We start from the raw sequence: 16,498 nt of genomic DNA on the forward strand, positions 1-16,498 counted from the left end.
GGGGGTAAAGTATAGCGGGTCTGTTTCTCAGACGCTCAATCCTAATGAAATATAAAATATAATACTTTAATAACCAAATAATGGAAACTAAAGAGGTACTCCAACCCCCTTATGTGCAAATATATAGCTCAAATTTCTTTGTCAAAAAAAACATCGACAAAACACCGATTATACTTAGATGAAGAATAAAACGTAGGAGGTATTTCATAGAAATAGCCGTTTCAATTTAAGAAAATCAGTTTTCTTTTAAAAAAATGAAGTTTGAACTTCAGAGTCCATTAGTTTATACTATCTATTTCGTGTCATTCCCTGATCAGGCGGGTCCCTTGACTCTACGAAAGAAAAAATGAATAACGTCATAGATAGAATGAGTGAAAATTTGTAATTTGGGGGAAAAAAGTTTTGGCTCCTGGTTTTAAGGTTTTATCAGAAAAAAAAAATTCTGATAAAAAAAAGGATTTTACAATCAATCGAGTGAAATCCTTACTATTTCCTTTTGCTATGTTTCTAAGATTATTTCAATGAAAGTGCTTATTTTATATAGATGAAGCTTCTTCTTTTTCCATTTATGGATCATGGTTGTTATAGTTTACCACTAGTTAAATCCAGAATAATAAATTTATATTCCACCGAAACCACAAAAAAAAAAAACAAAAGTGAATTGTGCTTGCGAAATTCTAAAGAATAAAGGTGAATTTGAAGAATTTTGTCTTTTCAAACAGTTCGTGGTAACGAACTGTAGTAAGGAGCGACCCGGCTCAATAGTAACCAAAACTCTAAAAAATGGAATTTTGATACCAATAGCTACATCAAAAGAATCGCATTTTAATGCTGGTTTTAAATATATAAGTTTCATCAAGTTTAGTCTTACCCATCAAAAGTTACGAGCCTGAGAAAATTTGCGTTATTTTAGAAAATAGGGGGAAACGCCCCCTAAAAGTCATAGAATCTTAACGAAAATCACACCATCAGATTCAGCGTATCAGAGAACCCTACTGTAGAAGTTTCGAGCTCCTATCTACAAAAATGTGGAATTTTGCATTTTTTGCCAGAAGGCAGATCACGGATGCGTGTTTATTTGTTTTTTTGTTTTTTTTTTTTTCTTTTTCCCAGGGGTGATCGTATCGACCCAGTTGTCCTAGAATGTTGCAAGAGGGCTCATTCTAATGGAAATGAAAAGTTCTAGTGCCCTTTTTAAGTGACCAAAAAAATTGGAGGGCACCTAGGCCCCCTCCCACGCTAATTATTTTCCCAAAGTCAACGGATCAAAATTCTGAGATAGCCATTTTATTCAGCGTAGTCGAAAAACCTTATAACTATGTCTTTGGGGACGACTTACTCCCCCACAGTCCCCGTGGGAGGGGCAACAAGTTACAAACTTTGACCTGTGCTTACATATAGTAATGGTTATTGGGAAGTATACAGGCGTTTTCAGGAGTATTTTTTTGGTTTGGGGGAGGGGTTGAGAAGAGGGGGATATGCTGGGGGAACTTTCCTTCGAGAATTTGTAATGGGAGAAGAAAATTTCCATGAAGGGAGAGCAGGATTTACTAGCATTATTTAAAAAAAAACAATTAAAAAATAAAAGTGAAAAAGCTTGTTCAGCTGGAAGTAAGGAACAGCAATAAAACTTAAAACAAACAGAAATTATTACCCATATGAGGGGCTCACCTCCTTCTAATACCTCGCTCTTTACGCTAAAGTATTTTCAGTAATTTCAACTACTTATTCTACGGCTTTTGTGATTCAGGGGGTCATTCTTAATGAATTGGGATAAAATTTAAGCTTTAGTGTAAAGAGCGAGGTACTGACGATGGGGCGAATCCCCTCATATATGTAATAAAAACATGAGAATACAAAAGTTCTTATAGGGACGTGTGGCCGTACCTTATTTTGTAAATAACTCTACTCTAGATAAACTATGGTGGTCATGTCAGTGAACGTGTGGTAAACAGCGATGCAAAAATTTTGAAAATAAGAGCTGGGATTTTTATGGAAACTCGAAATATATACGTTGTCTAGACTGGAGAAACCTGAGAAAAGTTATTCGCACAAAATTCGAAACAAAGCTAATTTATAAGTTACGTAAATCTTTTACCAATAAAAAGATTCGTAAAAAATTAAAAGTTCTAGTTGCCTTTTTAATTAACCAAAAAATCGGGGGGCAACTAGGCTTCGTCCCCCGCTCTTTTTTTCTCAAAATCATTCGATCAAAATTATGAGAAAGCCATTGAGCCAAAAAAAAAATATGCAAATTTCGTTTTGATTATTCCTCTGCGGAGAGCCAAAATCAAAACATGCATTGATTCAAAAACGTTCAGAAATTAAATAAAAAAAACAAGTTTTTTTAACTGAAAGTAAGGAGCGACATTAAAACTTAAAACGCACAGAAATTACTTCGTATATGAAAGAGGCTGCTTCCTCATCAACGCCTCGCTCTTTACGCTAAAGTTTTTTACTGTTTTAAAAAGAAGAATTGAGAGAAAGAGTCAAACTTTAGCGTAAAGAGCAGGGCGTTGATGAGGAAGCAGCCTCTTTCATATACGAAGTAATTTCTGTGCGTTTTAAGTTTTAATGTCGCTCCTTACTTTCAGTTAAAAAAACTTGTTTTTTTTATTTAATTTGTAAAAGAAACGGTGTTTTCCAACTGTTTATTGCCTTTCTCTCTTTTAAATTCACAGGGATAATGACCCTTTATCTGCTAACAATTATTCTTCAAGTCTCCTCCAGATAAATACACGAACCTCGTATATACCAAACCTCTTTATCTCCAGCAGTAATTTTGAGTGTGTGCATGGATAAGTTTCATAGAAGGGGAGTCCCAGAAGAAAGTGGTGATGGAAAAATCACCATTACTCTTTGAATCTTTAATATTTTGCATAGAGGAAAATTTATGGACAAATTCAAATATTGTTTTAAAACTTAAATCTCCTTTCTTATGATGTCATGCATATTTGGTGCTTTATTTTACCGTTAGTATTTGGTAAAAAAAAAATATCCCAAATCTCCACATTTGGTGTTTTATGACACCATAGCATTTGGGGCCCTAAAAGGGCTCTTTTAATACTTTCAACTTTATAAATTTAACGTGAATCAAATGACGTAGACCTAAAATTACAGTAATAAGATTTATGACAAATTCAAACATTGTTTTAAAGCTTAAATCTCCACATTTGGTGTTTAATGTTACCATTAGCATTTAGAGACCTAAAAGGGCTCCTTGCATGCAGAAAAATTCGCTTCTATTCTGCCGGTAAATAAAACTCAAACAAGCTGCTGTCAACTTGCTAAAACTAGCAGTTTATGTCCTAGAAAAAAAGACCAGGAAAGCAAAAAAATAAATACAGGAGTTCGTGCTGATAGCCTATATCAGGAGACTAGATGGTCAGGAAATTTATCGTCACTTATCTCTGCAATCAAATGCCACTTATAAAGATGTTCAAAAAAGCATTCATCTAATTTTACTACGAGTCAAAACTATAAGTTGTTCAAAGTAAGTACCTTTCGTTTTGCTGGCGCTGGAATCTTGCGAGACGTGAATTTTAGCCAAAACATTTAGTCAAAGAAAAGTAGAATGAAACATATATAATATACACGTATATATACATATACATATATATATATATATATATATATATATATATATATATATATATATATATATATATATATATATATATATATATATATATTTATATATATATATATATGAAGTTAAAACATGTATAAATCTGTCTTCTACGCAATTTTCTAAATCTTAAAAATAGGAAAACAATAGGTACTGTGCCATAAAAACATCCACTCATGACATAATTTAGGCTCTGATTCCAACCCTAAAAGTGTCATTCTCCTAACCCAACCATTTTTTAAGATAGCGAAAAAGCCCTCGCCTAGAATTTGTACCTTACTGTAAAATCCTAACCTTACTGTAACTTACTGTAAAATTCTTTCTGTACCTTACTGTAAAATCCTAAACTATATTTGGAGAATAACCTAAACAAAACTTGTTTGAAAAGTTCAGGTTGTACTTACTGTAAATGTAGTCTTTTGGAGCTGCGAGAGGTTTCTTAGTTTGAAATTCTCTCAATCAGGGCCATCTTTATTGCAGTGTGAACCCTTGGTAAAGAGCTACACTGGAGCCCTGAAAGTCCACTTAAGTGTACTGACAATAGGAAGACCCCAATACTTATTGGTTTGTCGACAAGCGCCCATTGGGTTGCATGTTAAGACGGCCATGTTTATGTATTGATAATTATTTTTGTACTTTATTTTTAGCATTAATCCGTTCTATTTTCTTAAAAAAATAGAATAGAAGAAGTTTGTTTAAAAAAAAAAACAACTCTTGTTTCCGCTTGTTCAAAAGAAAAAAAGAATAGAGAAACGTTTATTTGTGTCTTTTTTTTCCAAAATGGTAAGGTACTTCCTGCTTATCTGATAACTTTTCTCGGAATTAAGATTACATATTAAAAATTTGACCATCAGTTAGCAATCAAAATGTAAATTGAAAAGTTTTTAGGACAGTGTCCGCGCCATTCACCAAAAGGGGTTGGAAATGGAACTTATACAGAGGTGGGCCTGTGAAAGGGGCTTAAGACGGAGTGTATCAACTGTTTACCAAGGGGGTTGGAGACGGAGTGGGAATATTGTTGACCAGGGAGGGAAGGGCTGGAGATGGAGTGGTTTCATTAGTAACTAACAGGAACCTTAGACGGAGCATAAGCATTGATGATCAAACTAGGTCAGAGACGAAATGTACACACAGTTGGTCATCATCAGTTGTATCTTAATATACACACTAGGGAACAAAAAGATTCAAGACGGAGTGAATTTACTGTTGATCAAAGGGGCCCAGAGGCGGAACGCACATATTGATCATTTTCTTGGATCATTTGACTTGGATCATTTTCTCCGGAAATGCCCAGTGCTCTTGGATTTACGGGAAATTTATTTCCCTGGGATTAATTTGATGCTTCCGGGTATTCTACAAAATAGTAAACCAACAACAACATTTCGAGTGGGAGTATATATAGATAAATCTTTAATAAGAAGAAAAAGTTTTATATGATTAATTTCTTTTGTAGTTAGATTAGGTACTTTTTGCGTTGAATTCTGTTTTTTTGTGCGTGTTCGTACTGTTGTTAATTTCCTTGCTCGTTTGTTATTTATTTATATTTGTATGTATATGGCCCACGGGTTTTTGAAATACACTTATCTATCTATTGGTAACCAAACTTGATCAACGATGGGGCTTACACATTGATGACCAGAAGGTTTGAAGATGGGGTGCAAGCAAGATTGACCACAGGACAGAGACTGTCTTGCGCGGATCTAGAGTCTCACTTTGGTCCTCTAGTCATATGGAAGGCTCATACACTATTAGCCAAAGGAGGCTGGATAAGGAATATACGCACTGTCGACCAAAGGGGGTTCAAAGACAGACCGTACGTATTGCTTACCAAAGGGAATGGAAGCCACAATGTATACACTGATGATAGAATATGATTATGGACAAGGTCCTAAACGAGATGGGTGTGGGGGGGGGGAATTGTCCCTGCCCCCTTGGATTTTGAAAAGAACTTTTCTCTGGTATTGTCATTAAAAATATTGAATAAAACAAAAATGTACCACTCTAGAAGTACTTTTCTTCAGTATCCTGTTTTTTTAAATCTAAAAATCCCTTTCCCCTCTACTTTTCGGGAATTGGTGCCATTGGTCGGAGAGAGATCATATCGAAATGTATCCACGAAAGCTATGGCTCTTCTGAAAGTTTGGTCCTTTTAAAATTTGGTGCACAAGCCATGCAGAACATTCTCATGCTAATAACTTCTTATAGGTTTATTTAAAAACTGTTTAATAGATTTGATAAGCATTGTAACTAATGGTCACCAATGTTAAAATTGGTCCAAGATACAGTAGAAAGAAGTTTACACAAAAAACTCGAGGCTCGATTGAAAAAAAGGGAAGGATTTCAGAAACAAACTTAGAAAAAGAAGAAATAAATGAGAGCTCTTATTCTCAATAGGAATACCGTACTTTTGTGATGATGTGTATTTTTTAAACTATTATTGTGTTATGTGATTCGTACTTCCTACATTGTTATTAGAACCAAAAATTTATATTAAACCGAATTGAGTTTTATTAAAAACCTGTCTTACAATCGACAAGAAAAAATCGGGGCACAAGCAAGGAAAAGAAAAACGATTATAGATTTCTTTTTCCTAATATGTTTTTTGTATATAATCATACAATAAATATGATATACGAATAGTTGTGCAACAGTATATTATAATAAACACTTCGATTACAGACTACGTTACTGCCTCCTGAAAAGTGTTTAAATTGTGCGCCACTTTCCCAGTTCTAGATGCTAAAAAAACAAAAAAAAATGAAAAAAATTCTACCAGAACAGCTGTTTTTGGTAATTTCTAAATAGAAAACAAAACCAGGCTATCAGATGAAAGGTTGGTACTTGCTTTAATTTCTTTTAACGAAGTGAATGTTTTTTTTGTCCAAATAAGGCGAAGGCCATTAACCCTCTCTTTTAACTATTAATATTGGATTTTTAGATACGAAGTCCCTATTTCTGTTTTCATTATACCTTTGATTAACCCCTATATTAGATCTTATCAGAGATACAGTTTAATCAAGGAGATGGCATTTCTGGCGCATTCTCTGAACTACTTGGTTGAATCAATGCCGTGAATCGATTTTCAGAACAGTCGTTCGTTGCTTCCTGACGTGTAAGGATGAGGGAAGTGCTGGTCAAAATGTCAGGAATAGAGTTACGTGTTGAGGCTCCTCTTGCTATTTCTGAAAGTGAAGAATTTGAGGATCTAAACATGGCTAATAATAATGGTGGCTGGTCTAGAATTGATAATGATGCTAATGTACATACAAGTGAGTCGGATAACAATTTTGGTGAAACTTTTTCAGGGTCTTTAGAAGATTTAGTGAGTACATTTGACGAAAAGGTTACAAATTGTTTGAAGGATTTTCAAGAAACAACCGAAAATATTGCTCCTGTTCAAAGAAGACTAGAGGATGAAACAATTGCTGAATGTCATCAGTAAGTAGCCTAGCCCAAAGTTGTTGGATAGCCTATAAAAGGAAAGCGGATAGGATTAATGGTGTATTGATTTCCAGAAATGTCAAAGGGTAGAATAGCGGGTGTCCAGAAGGCAAGGCCGTATTCAGAGGTGGGGGGATTAGCGGGTTTGAACCTCCTGCCCCCCCACACAATTTTTTAGAACAATATTCCTATTACCTGAACAATTGCTTAGGGTCATGAAACTACTGTTAATAGATGCATTTTGACTTTTGGAAAATCTTTTCTCTTTTGCAAAACTACCGCAAACTCACCGTTATGGAGTTATTCTGGCCCAAATATTCTTGTATTTACGCATATAGAATTGCAATAATTTCCGTTTTCGTTGATCAGATATATGAAATCGCAAATCTGTAATAGGCTAGTTTAGAAACAAATTTGGGCTATATATTTGTACATTAGGGGGAGGGTTTAAAGCATAGCATATATTAAATACGTAAACTAACCATTGCTGTATTTAAAGCATAGCATATATTAAATACGTAAACTAACCATTGCTGTACTTAATATATGCTAAAAATATATAATAACTCCATAACGGTGAGTTTGCGGTATTTTTGCAAGAGAGAAAAGATGTTCCAAAAGTCAAAATGCATCTATTAACAATAGTTTCATGACCCTGAACAATTGTTCAGTTAATAAGAACATTGACCATTTTTTAAGCCTGTAATAAATCGTAAAATACTTTCAAACAAATTTATGATGATTTTGTAAAGATTTTTGGTATCCCCCGACAAAAATCCAGGAAACGCCATTGCTAGAGAATGAAACCTTGTTTTTTTTGTTTTCAGAAGGAAACGTAAAAACTATTCTGGTTTCAGCTCTATAGCTCCCATCTGGTGCGAGAACCAAGTCTCCTATGTCTGGTGTAAGTACCATCGGTAACAGTGCAGCCTATCCACTCTTCTTAACTAAACACGGTATAAGGGTAACTTGGGTAATTGAGACTATTGAGGTAATTGAGAAAAAAATTAGGGTAAAAAACCACCATCCAATTGAGCCAAATTATGTGAAACTAAAACCCCCACATCTTGTTACCAGAGAGGAATTGAGAAGAATTGGAGGTAAAATTCTAGTTGATTGACTTTTGGCTATCTTGGAAAGGGGTTAGGTTAGGAAAACGAAACTTTCAGGGATGGGTCTAAATGCTAAAGTATGTTCCGGGAAGGTATTTTGAAGTACCCTAACCCCTTTCCGAGATAGCCAAAAGTCAATCAACTAGAATTTTACCGAATTGGATAGCCTATATCAATGAATAGCTATACAAATAAACCATGCATCAATATGGATATTATTAATAGCCTATTATTTAAGACCAAACACTTGAAATTATTATTTTATTGACTTACCTACAAGGACCTCTATAGAAATACCAATTATCCTGTTGACATAAATATCCTTTCAGCTTTTCAGTTTCATTCACATATTAATAGAAAGCTGATTTTCTTTTGATTTTAAAAATGTAACTTTTATGCTGACAAATTATTGGTGAAAATTTCACCAAGAAAGCAAGCATTTGTTACTACCCCCCGCCCCATTGGATCATGCTGTAGTCAAATAGGGGTGGTCAAAAACCCATCTTTATTTTTCCAGAATGTCAGAACTTTATCTTCAGTGTATTTAACCATGCTTCACTCTTTTTTCAACCGATGTACGACTGACCTATAAATTTAGTAAGGAAATGGAAAACATTGGAAATGTTCAATTTGGGTTATATATTTGCACACTAAGGGAGTAGGGAGTACATTTTCCTGCATGAATTAAGAATAAATTTTAATGTTTCCTTCTCAGTAGTCCTAAGAGTTGGCTTATACCGATGACTGCATGTAAAGGAACGTCCTACTAAAAGTAGGCCTAGCCTAGTTCCATCCTAGTCCCCCTAGTGCCTGGATATACGCTATGTGAAAGAGTTGTAGAAGCTAGGTAATAGCTACAAAGTTTTATTTTAGGCCCTCGGTTCATTCCTGAAAATTTTATTCACCTATTTCAACTATATTCCAAGATAGCAAGAAGCCCCTCAATAAAACTTTACCGTGTCTCATCAATAGTTGGTTTATAACGTCAAAGACGAATAATGACAATATACAACAACAACGAAATCATTGAAGTATATAGCTTAGGACTATATTCAGTCATTACGTGGGGGCAGGTGCTCGTAAGCAAGATACCAGATCTCTAAGCAAGATCTTGAAATACTTTTGAAAATCTGATTAAATAAGACATGTTGGAAGGTAATTAAATAATGATTTTATGACTATAGTTTTTAAAGCGTAACACTATACTCTCAAAAGAGGCTAAACTGTACAGGGGCATGTATTATTGAAAACCTGTAATGTTGCTTAGGCATGATATATCATAAATAATTGAACTTCTTTTTATCAGCAACTTCTCAAAGATTCCTGCGACAATTTACCCCTTGGGACTCTATTTATGTCACAGAGTTGCACATATTCTCTGAGAAAGTTTAAGAGAGGTAGGAAGTGAAACCTATATTTAATGCCCAAGGAAGTCTCACTATGTCATTTTCAGTTTCACCGGCTTAGTTCTACAAAAATCTTCTTGTAAAATTTTATTTCGTAGGTTGATTGTCCATTACTTAGCTAGTTTTTTTGTGAACACACGATCAGTGCGTCTTTTTATCCTCTTTCTAAATATGCTATTCATATACTGTACATTTATCCATCAAGAGGAGGCGAGGTATAGTTTAGCAACACAATTTTATGACTGAAATAAGTATTTGCACTGGAAGTCTGGAACGCACTGGAATAAGACAGAATGCGTTGAGTTTACATAATTTGGACTATATATTTTCACATTAGGAGTAGGGGTAGGTTAGGTTATGTTAGCTTGGCTTTGGTTAAGTTGGGTTGTTTCCATAATTTTGTTCCGAAAATATTATTTTATCATCATGTTTTTTTTTATATTTCATTAAGGTTAACCAACCTCACTTCAGTGTGTTTCCAATAGCCGACAAGTACCGCGAGAAAACCATATATTGTTATCCGTAGAAGAAATACGAAGACTCAAGGAATGAAAAATGTTGGCTAAATGTATTATTCAGGGTCGCATCTAGCACCGTAATAGTGGGGGGGGGGAGAGCATTTTTCGTGATAGTGACCATTTATATTTGGAAATAATGTCGATTTATTTATGGAATGATATTATTCTATGGTTTTTGTGTTTTCTTCAGAAGAAGGGTAGGCTGTAGTCATCCCACTGAGGTGGCTTAAGAGTTTTAGGGAATCTCACTTGTATACTAACAGTTATCTATTTCATAGTTGGAGAAAGACTATAAATTAAACTCTTTAGTTCCATGGGCTACTTAAGATTTTTGGTACTTGTATGACATACCCTTTACCTAATATTCTTCTAATATGTTTATTTGACGCTCAATCCTAATGAAATGTACCAAAGTAAGATAAGATATGATACTTTAGAAACGAATTCGGGCTATATGTTTGCACATTAGGAGGGGGATTGTAAAGTATAGTGGGTCTACATGCCTCATGTGTTAGGTACAATTATTCTGCATATTATGTAGTAAGAATTGTTTTCTAACTTCATACTGTCCAAGTACTTTACCAACCATCCCCCCTCTAATATGTGACTATATAGCCCATTATGTATATTTTCCATCTTTTCTGCCACTTCTCTTTGTCTTGTCTTACGCTAAGCTGAAGGAAACTATCGAAAAAGCCGGCTCAATGCGTCATTTGAATGAATAACTTGAGCGGTAGGGGGTATATCATACAAGTACCAGACTTTTTGTTGCTTATTTTTATGGCACTTGATATTAACCAAGTGACATTTAGCGATCACAAATTCTGTCGGTCGGTCTGTCTGTCCCGGTTTTGCTAGTTTAGGTACTTCCAGATAAGCTAGGACGATGAAATTTGGCAGACGTATCAGGGACCAGACCAGATTAAATTAGAAATGGTCATTTCCTCGATTCGACCATCTGTGGGGGAGTTGGGGGCGGTTAATTTGAAAAATAGAAAAAATGAGGTATTTTTAACTTACGAAGGACTGATCGGATCTTAATGAAATTTCATATCTACAAGAACCTCGTAACTCAGATCTCTTATTTCAAATCCCGACCGGATCCAGTGTCATTGGAGGGAGGGGGAACCAGAAATCTTGGAAAAGGGTTAGAGTGGAAAGATCAGGATGAAACTTGGTGGGAAGAATAAGCACAAGTCCAAGGTACGTGACTGACAGAAACGGATCCGATCTCTTTGGGGGGGGGGACTCGGAAAAAATAGAAAAAATGAGGTAGGCTATTTGTAACTTCCGAACGGGTAATTAGATCTTAATGAAATTTAATATTTAGAAAAATCTTGTGCTAGCTCTTATTTTAAATCCCGACCAGATCCGGTGACATTGGGGGGAGTTTCAGGGGGAAATCTTGGAAAACGTGAAAACTGAGGTATCTTTATCTTACGAATGGAATCGGATCTGTGGACATAGGGGGCTGGTGGGGGGGGGGTAAAGAGAAATCTCGGAAAACGCTTAGAGTGGAGAGATCGGGGTGAAACTTGATGGGAAGAATAAGTGCAAGATACGTGATTGACATAATTGGAACGGATTCGCTCTCTTTGGGGGAGTTGGATAATTAACGTTTATATCGGAATTATTTGTCACTAATCTTAACACAATTTTGCTATGTTTAAGAAATATTTTCTCTTTATGTTTTATTATTTTGTTTTATATTACGTTTAATAAATTTTGGGCACTGGTCATAGAGAATATAATTGTTTAAAGTCTAACTTTGGGAACTATTTAACTGGCATAATTAAAAGGTTTACATTCGCCATTGAGGTCAAAATGAGTTATGTATGTGCCGTTGTTACGAAGATAAGTTTGTAAGAGGCACGGCCTATGTCACTTTTGAACTTGGACAAACTTTGAAGATAAAAATGAGCCATACGCCATGGACAAACTTTTCCGTTTTTTTTTTTTTGTCTCCTGAAAAGTTACAAAAATGACATGTCGTCCATTTAATTATCAGCCGTGTTGTTCTACCAGCTAAATCCTATGCTCAAGCTGGGCATGGATATACTACGCTACTGCTCATTTTGCTGAAAATCATTTCTCAAACAAAAAAAAATTATGTCTGAGTTTTTAGATTTTCCTGGCCATGGCAGTATGAGTGCTTGAACTAGCTGGATCATCCAATTCAAATTCTTTTTTTTTTTCAAACAAAAACCTAAACTAAGTTACGACTAACCGCCCCAAAAAAGATACAAAAGAAGCACTTACGGCGGGGCGCAACATTCTTAGTATTTATCTTTGCTCGTCAAGATGTGTCTTGATTCAAATTTTTCTTTCGGAGCTCTGAGGAAAACTTGCGAGTTATGATATATGTCATCAGGTGTCACTGAAAATAAGTCATCAGAGCATGTCACATTTATATGGAAATTTGGTGCCATTTTCAGACCTGCTAGCTAATCTACTATGTTGCCAGGTTGAACTAAATTATAAACAGTTATTTCCTCTTTGTGAATGTTTAACCTATTTCTTGACTCTTTGTTTTTGTTTGGTAGAAATTATACTGGCTAAGCCAGGTACGAAGTTGCGGTAAAAATAGGACGGGTCCCCTTCATTAAATGTTTGTGCCTGTGATGCAAGATTTCACAATCACCTCAAAATGTTGATTTTCTGATATACCTTTTGAGTTAACTTTTATTATTTAAACAGTAAGTTACATCGTTGTTGATTCTTCCTGAAATTTTTCGCTTTGTTGAGAAATGTAGCATATTATTCTTTTAAAAGTTCAGCATAAGTTTTCAGTTTGGTAAGCTATTCTTAGCCTGTTTTTGTACTTTAATGCCATATCATCAGGAATGCACACTTGCATACTGGTGGATGGAGGTAAAGCTCACTATCGGATTTCGACCCCCCCCCCTATTGTTTTACTGTAGAATCTTACATTTATAATTCCTTAGAACATCGCATGTTCTTTTTATGGTATTTCCACGATTTGGTTCTGAAAATATAATTCTGTCTTTCTTTTTTTTTTTTACTGATAATAATAATAATATAGTTTGTATTGGAAAACCCGAGGGCCATGTGCAAAAGTTGTGATTACATACATCTAGCTGCAAATGCATTGTAATCAAAACCAAACATAATAAACATATCACAAAAGTTGTGATCACATACATCTAGCTGCAAATGCATTGTAATCAAAACCAAACATAATAAACATATCACAAAAGTTGTGATCACATACATCTAGCTGCAAATGCATTGTAATCAAAACCAAACATAATAAACATAATAAACATATCACAAAAGTTGTGATTACATACATCTAGCTGCAAATGCATTGTAATCAAAACCAAACATAATAAGCATATCACAAAAGTTGTGATTACATACATCTAGCTGCAAATGCATTGTAATCAAAACATATACATAATATTAGAAATACAATTATACATTATACACAAATTAGAAATACACAATGTATTTCTAATTGCGACGTTTGTCCCTCACCTCCTTCGCCTTTAACACAAAATTTCTCAGCATAACAACCGTTTGTGATGTCGTTGATATGAGAATGCCAAGAAGTAAGTCATCAATCCCTCCAGCCAATTGACCCTAATTTAAGGTGACTTTTGGTACCTCAGGAGAAAATTGCCCAATTCATTCTCCTTCTCATCGCAGAGTGCGCAATTTTCATTACTTCCTCTAAATTTCTAAAAGTTGCTCCCCCCCCACTGGTAGACTGTGAGCCTACAGTGAGACAGTGAGGGAGGGGGAGGTCGTTTACGTTCACCACCAGCGGTTTGCCACGTTTTTCAAATAGGATTATTAAGAAAGTAATAGTATATATTACAAAATATAACCCAATATCTTTGAGGATGTCATAGGAGATGGCAAGTCAGATGCCTTAAACAGTGGAGGAAGAAAGAGGGTGCCTAATTCAGGCGGCTTAACAATGTGACGAATTTGCAGTATCGTAGTTGTAGATCAAGCTGCGCTTATCAGGTAAATTTCAGCATCTAAAACAATCATTAGCTACATATAAACACGATTCCCATGAAAATTCAGTAGACCTTTATCCAAACTTTATTTATTTTCTTGCTTTTTGATCAGCTTTAGCGGCGAACTAAAACCAAACCTTAATGCAATGTTTAAGAAAAGTTATTGGTTGTTTTCGGAGAATCGTTTTTTCTCAAACTGTTTTAAGAATCGTATCTAAATAGCAAGTCTTAAATTAATAAAGTTATTTAAGAGTATATATCCTCAAGCGAAAATGATTAGGTCTTTTTTTCGGAAATAAAACTAAAATCCTTTTTTTTTAATTCATAATTTCGAAGTTAGTCCAAGAAAAGTATTCTACTAAATTTTCAGAGCTTAATTTATTTTAACTTTTCTTTTATTCGGAATCATAGGGAATAAATACAAAACCAGGGGTCAGGATTTTTTTTCTAAGCAAAAAATATTTTAAGACATCGAAACTCGATGCACAGTAGGTTATAGCGTGCACTTTTATTTTTCTGTGCTTTTTTTTTTGTAAAAATTGAAATCAATGTATTTGATGCAGGCTTTTTCCGTTATAAAAAAAATATTGCATTCAAGAAAAAAGAAATACTTTTTCTAATCTCCTATAAAATATTGATTTCAGATACCTAAGAAAGCCTTTTTATCTGCAATAGAAAACATAAATGGCCCATGTATTTAGACTCCAAATAAAAGAAAAACAAACCAAGTTTGAAATCTGTTTGCTTAGTAGAAAAGTTTTCTTGAACTAACTTGGGAATTGTGAGCTTTCTTCAAACCAGTTTTTTTTCAGATTTAACTCTTTTTTTAAGTTAGGGATTTTTTTTCTGGTTGTTTTTGGATATGTAACTATAATAACTTTGGTGTTGAGAATTAGAAGCAATTCATGTTTCAAAGTACCTTTGAAAAAAAAAGGAATGTCAAAATTATTATTATGCAAGTTTTAGAGTGGGAAGCATAATTTCGAGGATAAGAATATATCTAAGATTGGAGTGAAAAGAGAAGATTTTTTTCAGTATTTTGAAAAAGCGTTTTTTTTCATAGATAGGCTATATCCTAGAACTTCAGCCATTACGATCAAACCATCTAGGCTACTTCGAGAGTCAATATTTGATTTTTGGTTTTCATTTCGAGCTAAAAGGACTGAATAAAAACTTGGGCAAAAAAAACTTTCCAAAATAAAGGTTTTTAAGAAACCCTATTGAGGACAGGCCAAGAAAATTTCCTTTCGTAGGCGACTGTTAGAGGGGCCTTATCTGGTATGTAAATGGGGGGTGGGGCTCGGGGCCAAAAACCTTCGGAATCCTAGATTTTCCTGAATTTTGGGCACTTCATATTCAACTCATAAGATATTTTTTTGTATCCCCCTGCCCCAAAAAGACCTGTGTGCGTGCCCATAAAAATCCTGAACTTCATACAGCCATCCAAATTCCAAGAGACATCATCACTAATCATCACATATTAGTTTCCCCAGTTAATACTGATTATAGAATTAGGCTAATTATAGACAAAGCTATCAGTTACTAAGATATGGTTTAAGGGAATGGTGGCATGCTTTAAAACTTTCAAGGTTCTGTCACTGAGCCTGATTTTTTTTTTTTGCTGCTTATTAAGAGGCTTTAGAAGTGCAAGTAAGCTCATTTCATTGTAGAAATATTGATAATTTCCTGAAATTTCATGGAACTCCTTGATGTTTTTACATTAAATTGATGGAAATTTCAGAATTCTCTTCTCTTTTTTCTAGCCTAGTGTTTTCTATTTTCTTCCCTAGAGAATTGACTTTAAAATGTTTACGTTATCCTTCCTAACTGTGGTCCAAACTATAAATTGCAGGCTAAAAAAAACAAAATAAAAAAGGCGTGGAACAGCCAAGTTGCCTGTATTGATCGCCGCTCTAAATTGGTGGTTATTATGATGTTTTCCAAGTGGAGAATTCATCTCTTAAAAATACGGTGTTTTACGAAAGCTCATGGGTGTTAGCGCGTGTCAGCGTAATCAAACAGTTCGTGGTAACGAACTGTAGTAAGGAGCGACCCGGCTCAATAGTAACCAAAACTCTAAAAAATGGAATTTTCATACCAATAGCTGCATCATAAGAATCGTATTTTAATGCTGGTTTTAAATATATAAGTTTCATCAAGTTTAGTCTTACCCATCAAAAGTTACGAGCCTGAGAAAATTTGCGTTATTTTGGAAAATAGGGGGAAACACCCCCTAAAAGTCATAGAACTTAACGAAAATCACACCATCAGATTCAGCGTATCAGAGAACCCTACTGTAGAAGTTTCGAGCTCCTATCTACAAAAATGTGGAATTTTGCATTTTTTGCCAGAAGGCAGATCACGGATGCGTGTTTATTTGTTTTTTTGTTTTTTTGTTTTTTTT

General features: G+C 34.7%; 1 protein-coding gene across 1 annotated transcript in view; it reads left to right on the top strand.

Annotated features, from left to right (window-relative positions):
* The first annotated feature begins 6,723 nt into the window (after positions 1–6,723).
* LOC136029321 (fasciculation and elongation protein zeta-2-like) overlaps positions 6,724–16,498 on the top strand; it is a 95,154-nt gene continuing 85,379 nt past the window's right edge. Inside the window, exon 1 of the mRNA XM_065707590.1 lies at positions 6,724–7,066. Coding sequence (XP_065563662.1) covers positions 6,747–7,066 — 320 coding nt within the window. The 5' untranslated portion in view covers positions 6,724–6,746. The remainder of the gene's footprint in view (positions 7,067–16,498) is intronic.

This window comes from Artemia franciscana, chromosome 7, assembly GCF_032884065.1.
Source record: "Artemia franciscana chromosome 7, ASM3288406v1, whole genome shotgun sequence".
NCBI classification, from domain to species: domain Eukaryota; kingdom Metazoa; phylum Arthropoda; class Branchiopoda; order Anostraca; family Artemiidae; genus Artemia; species Artemia franciscana.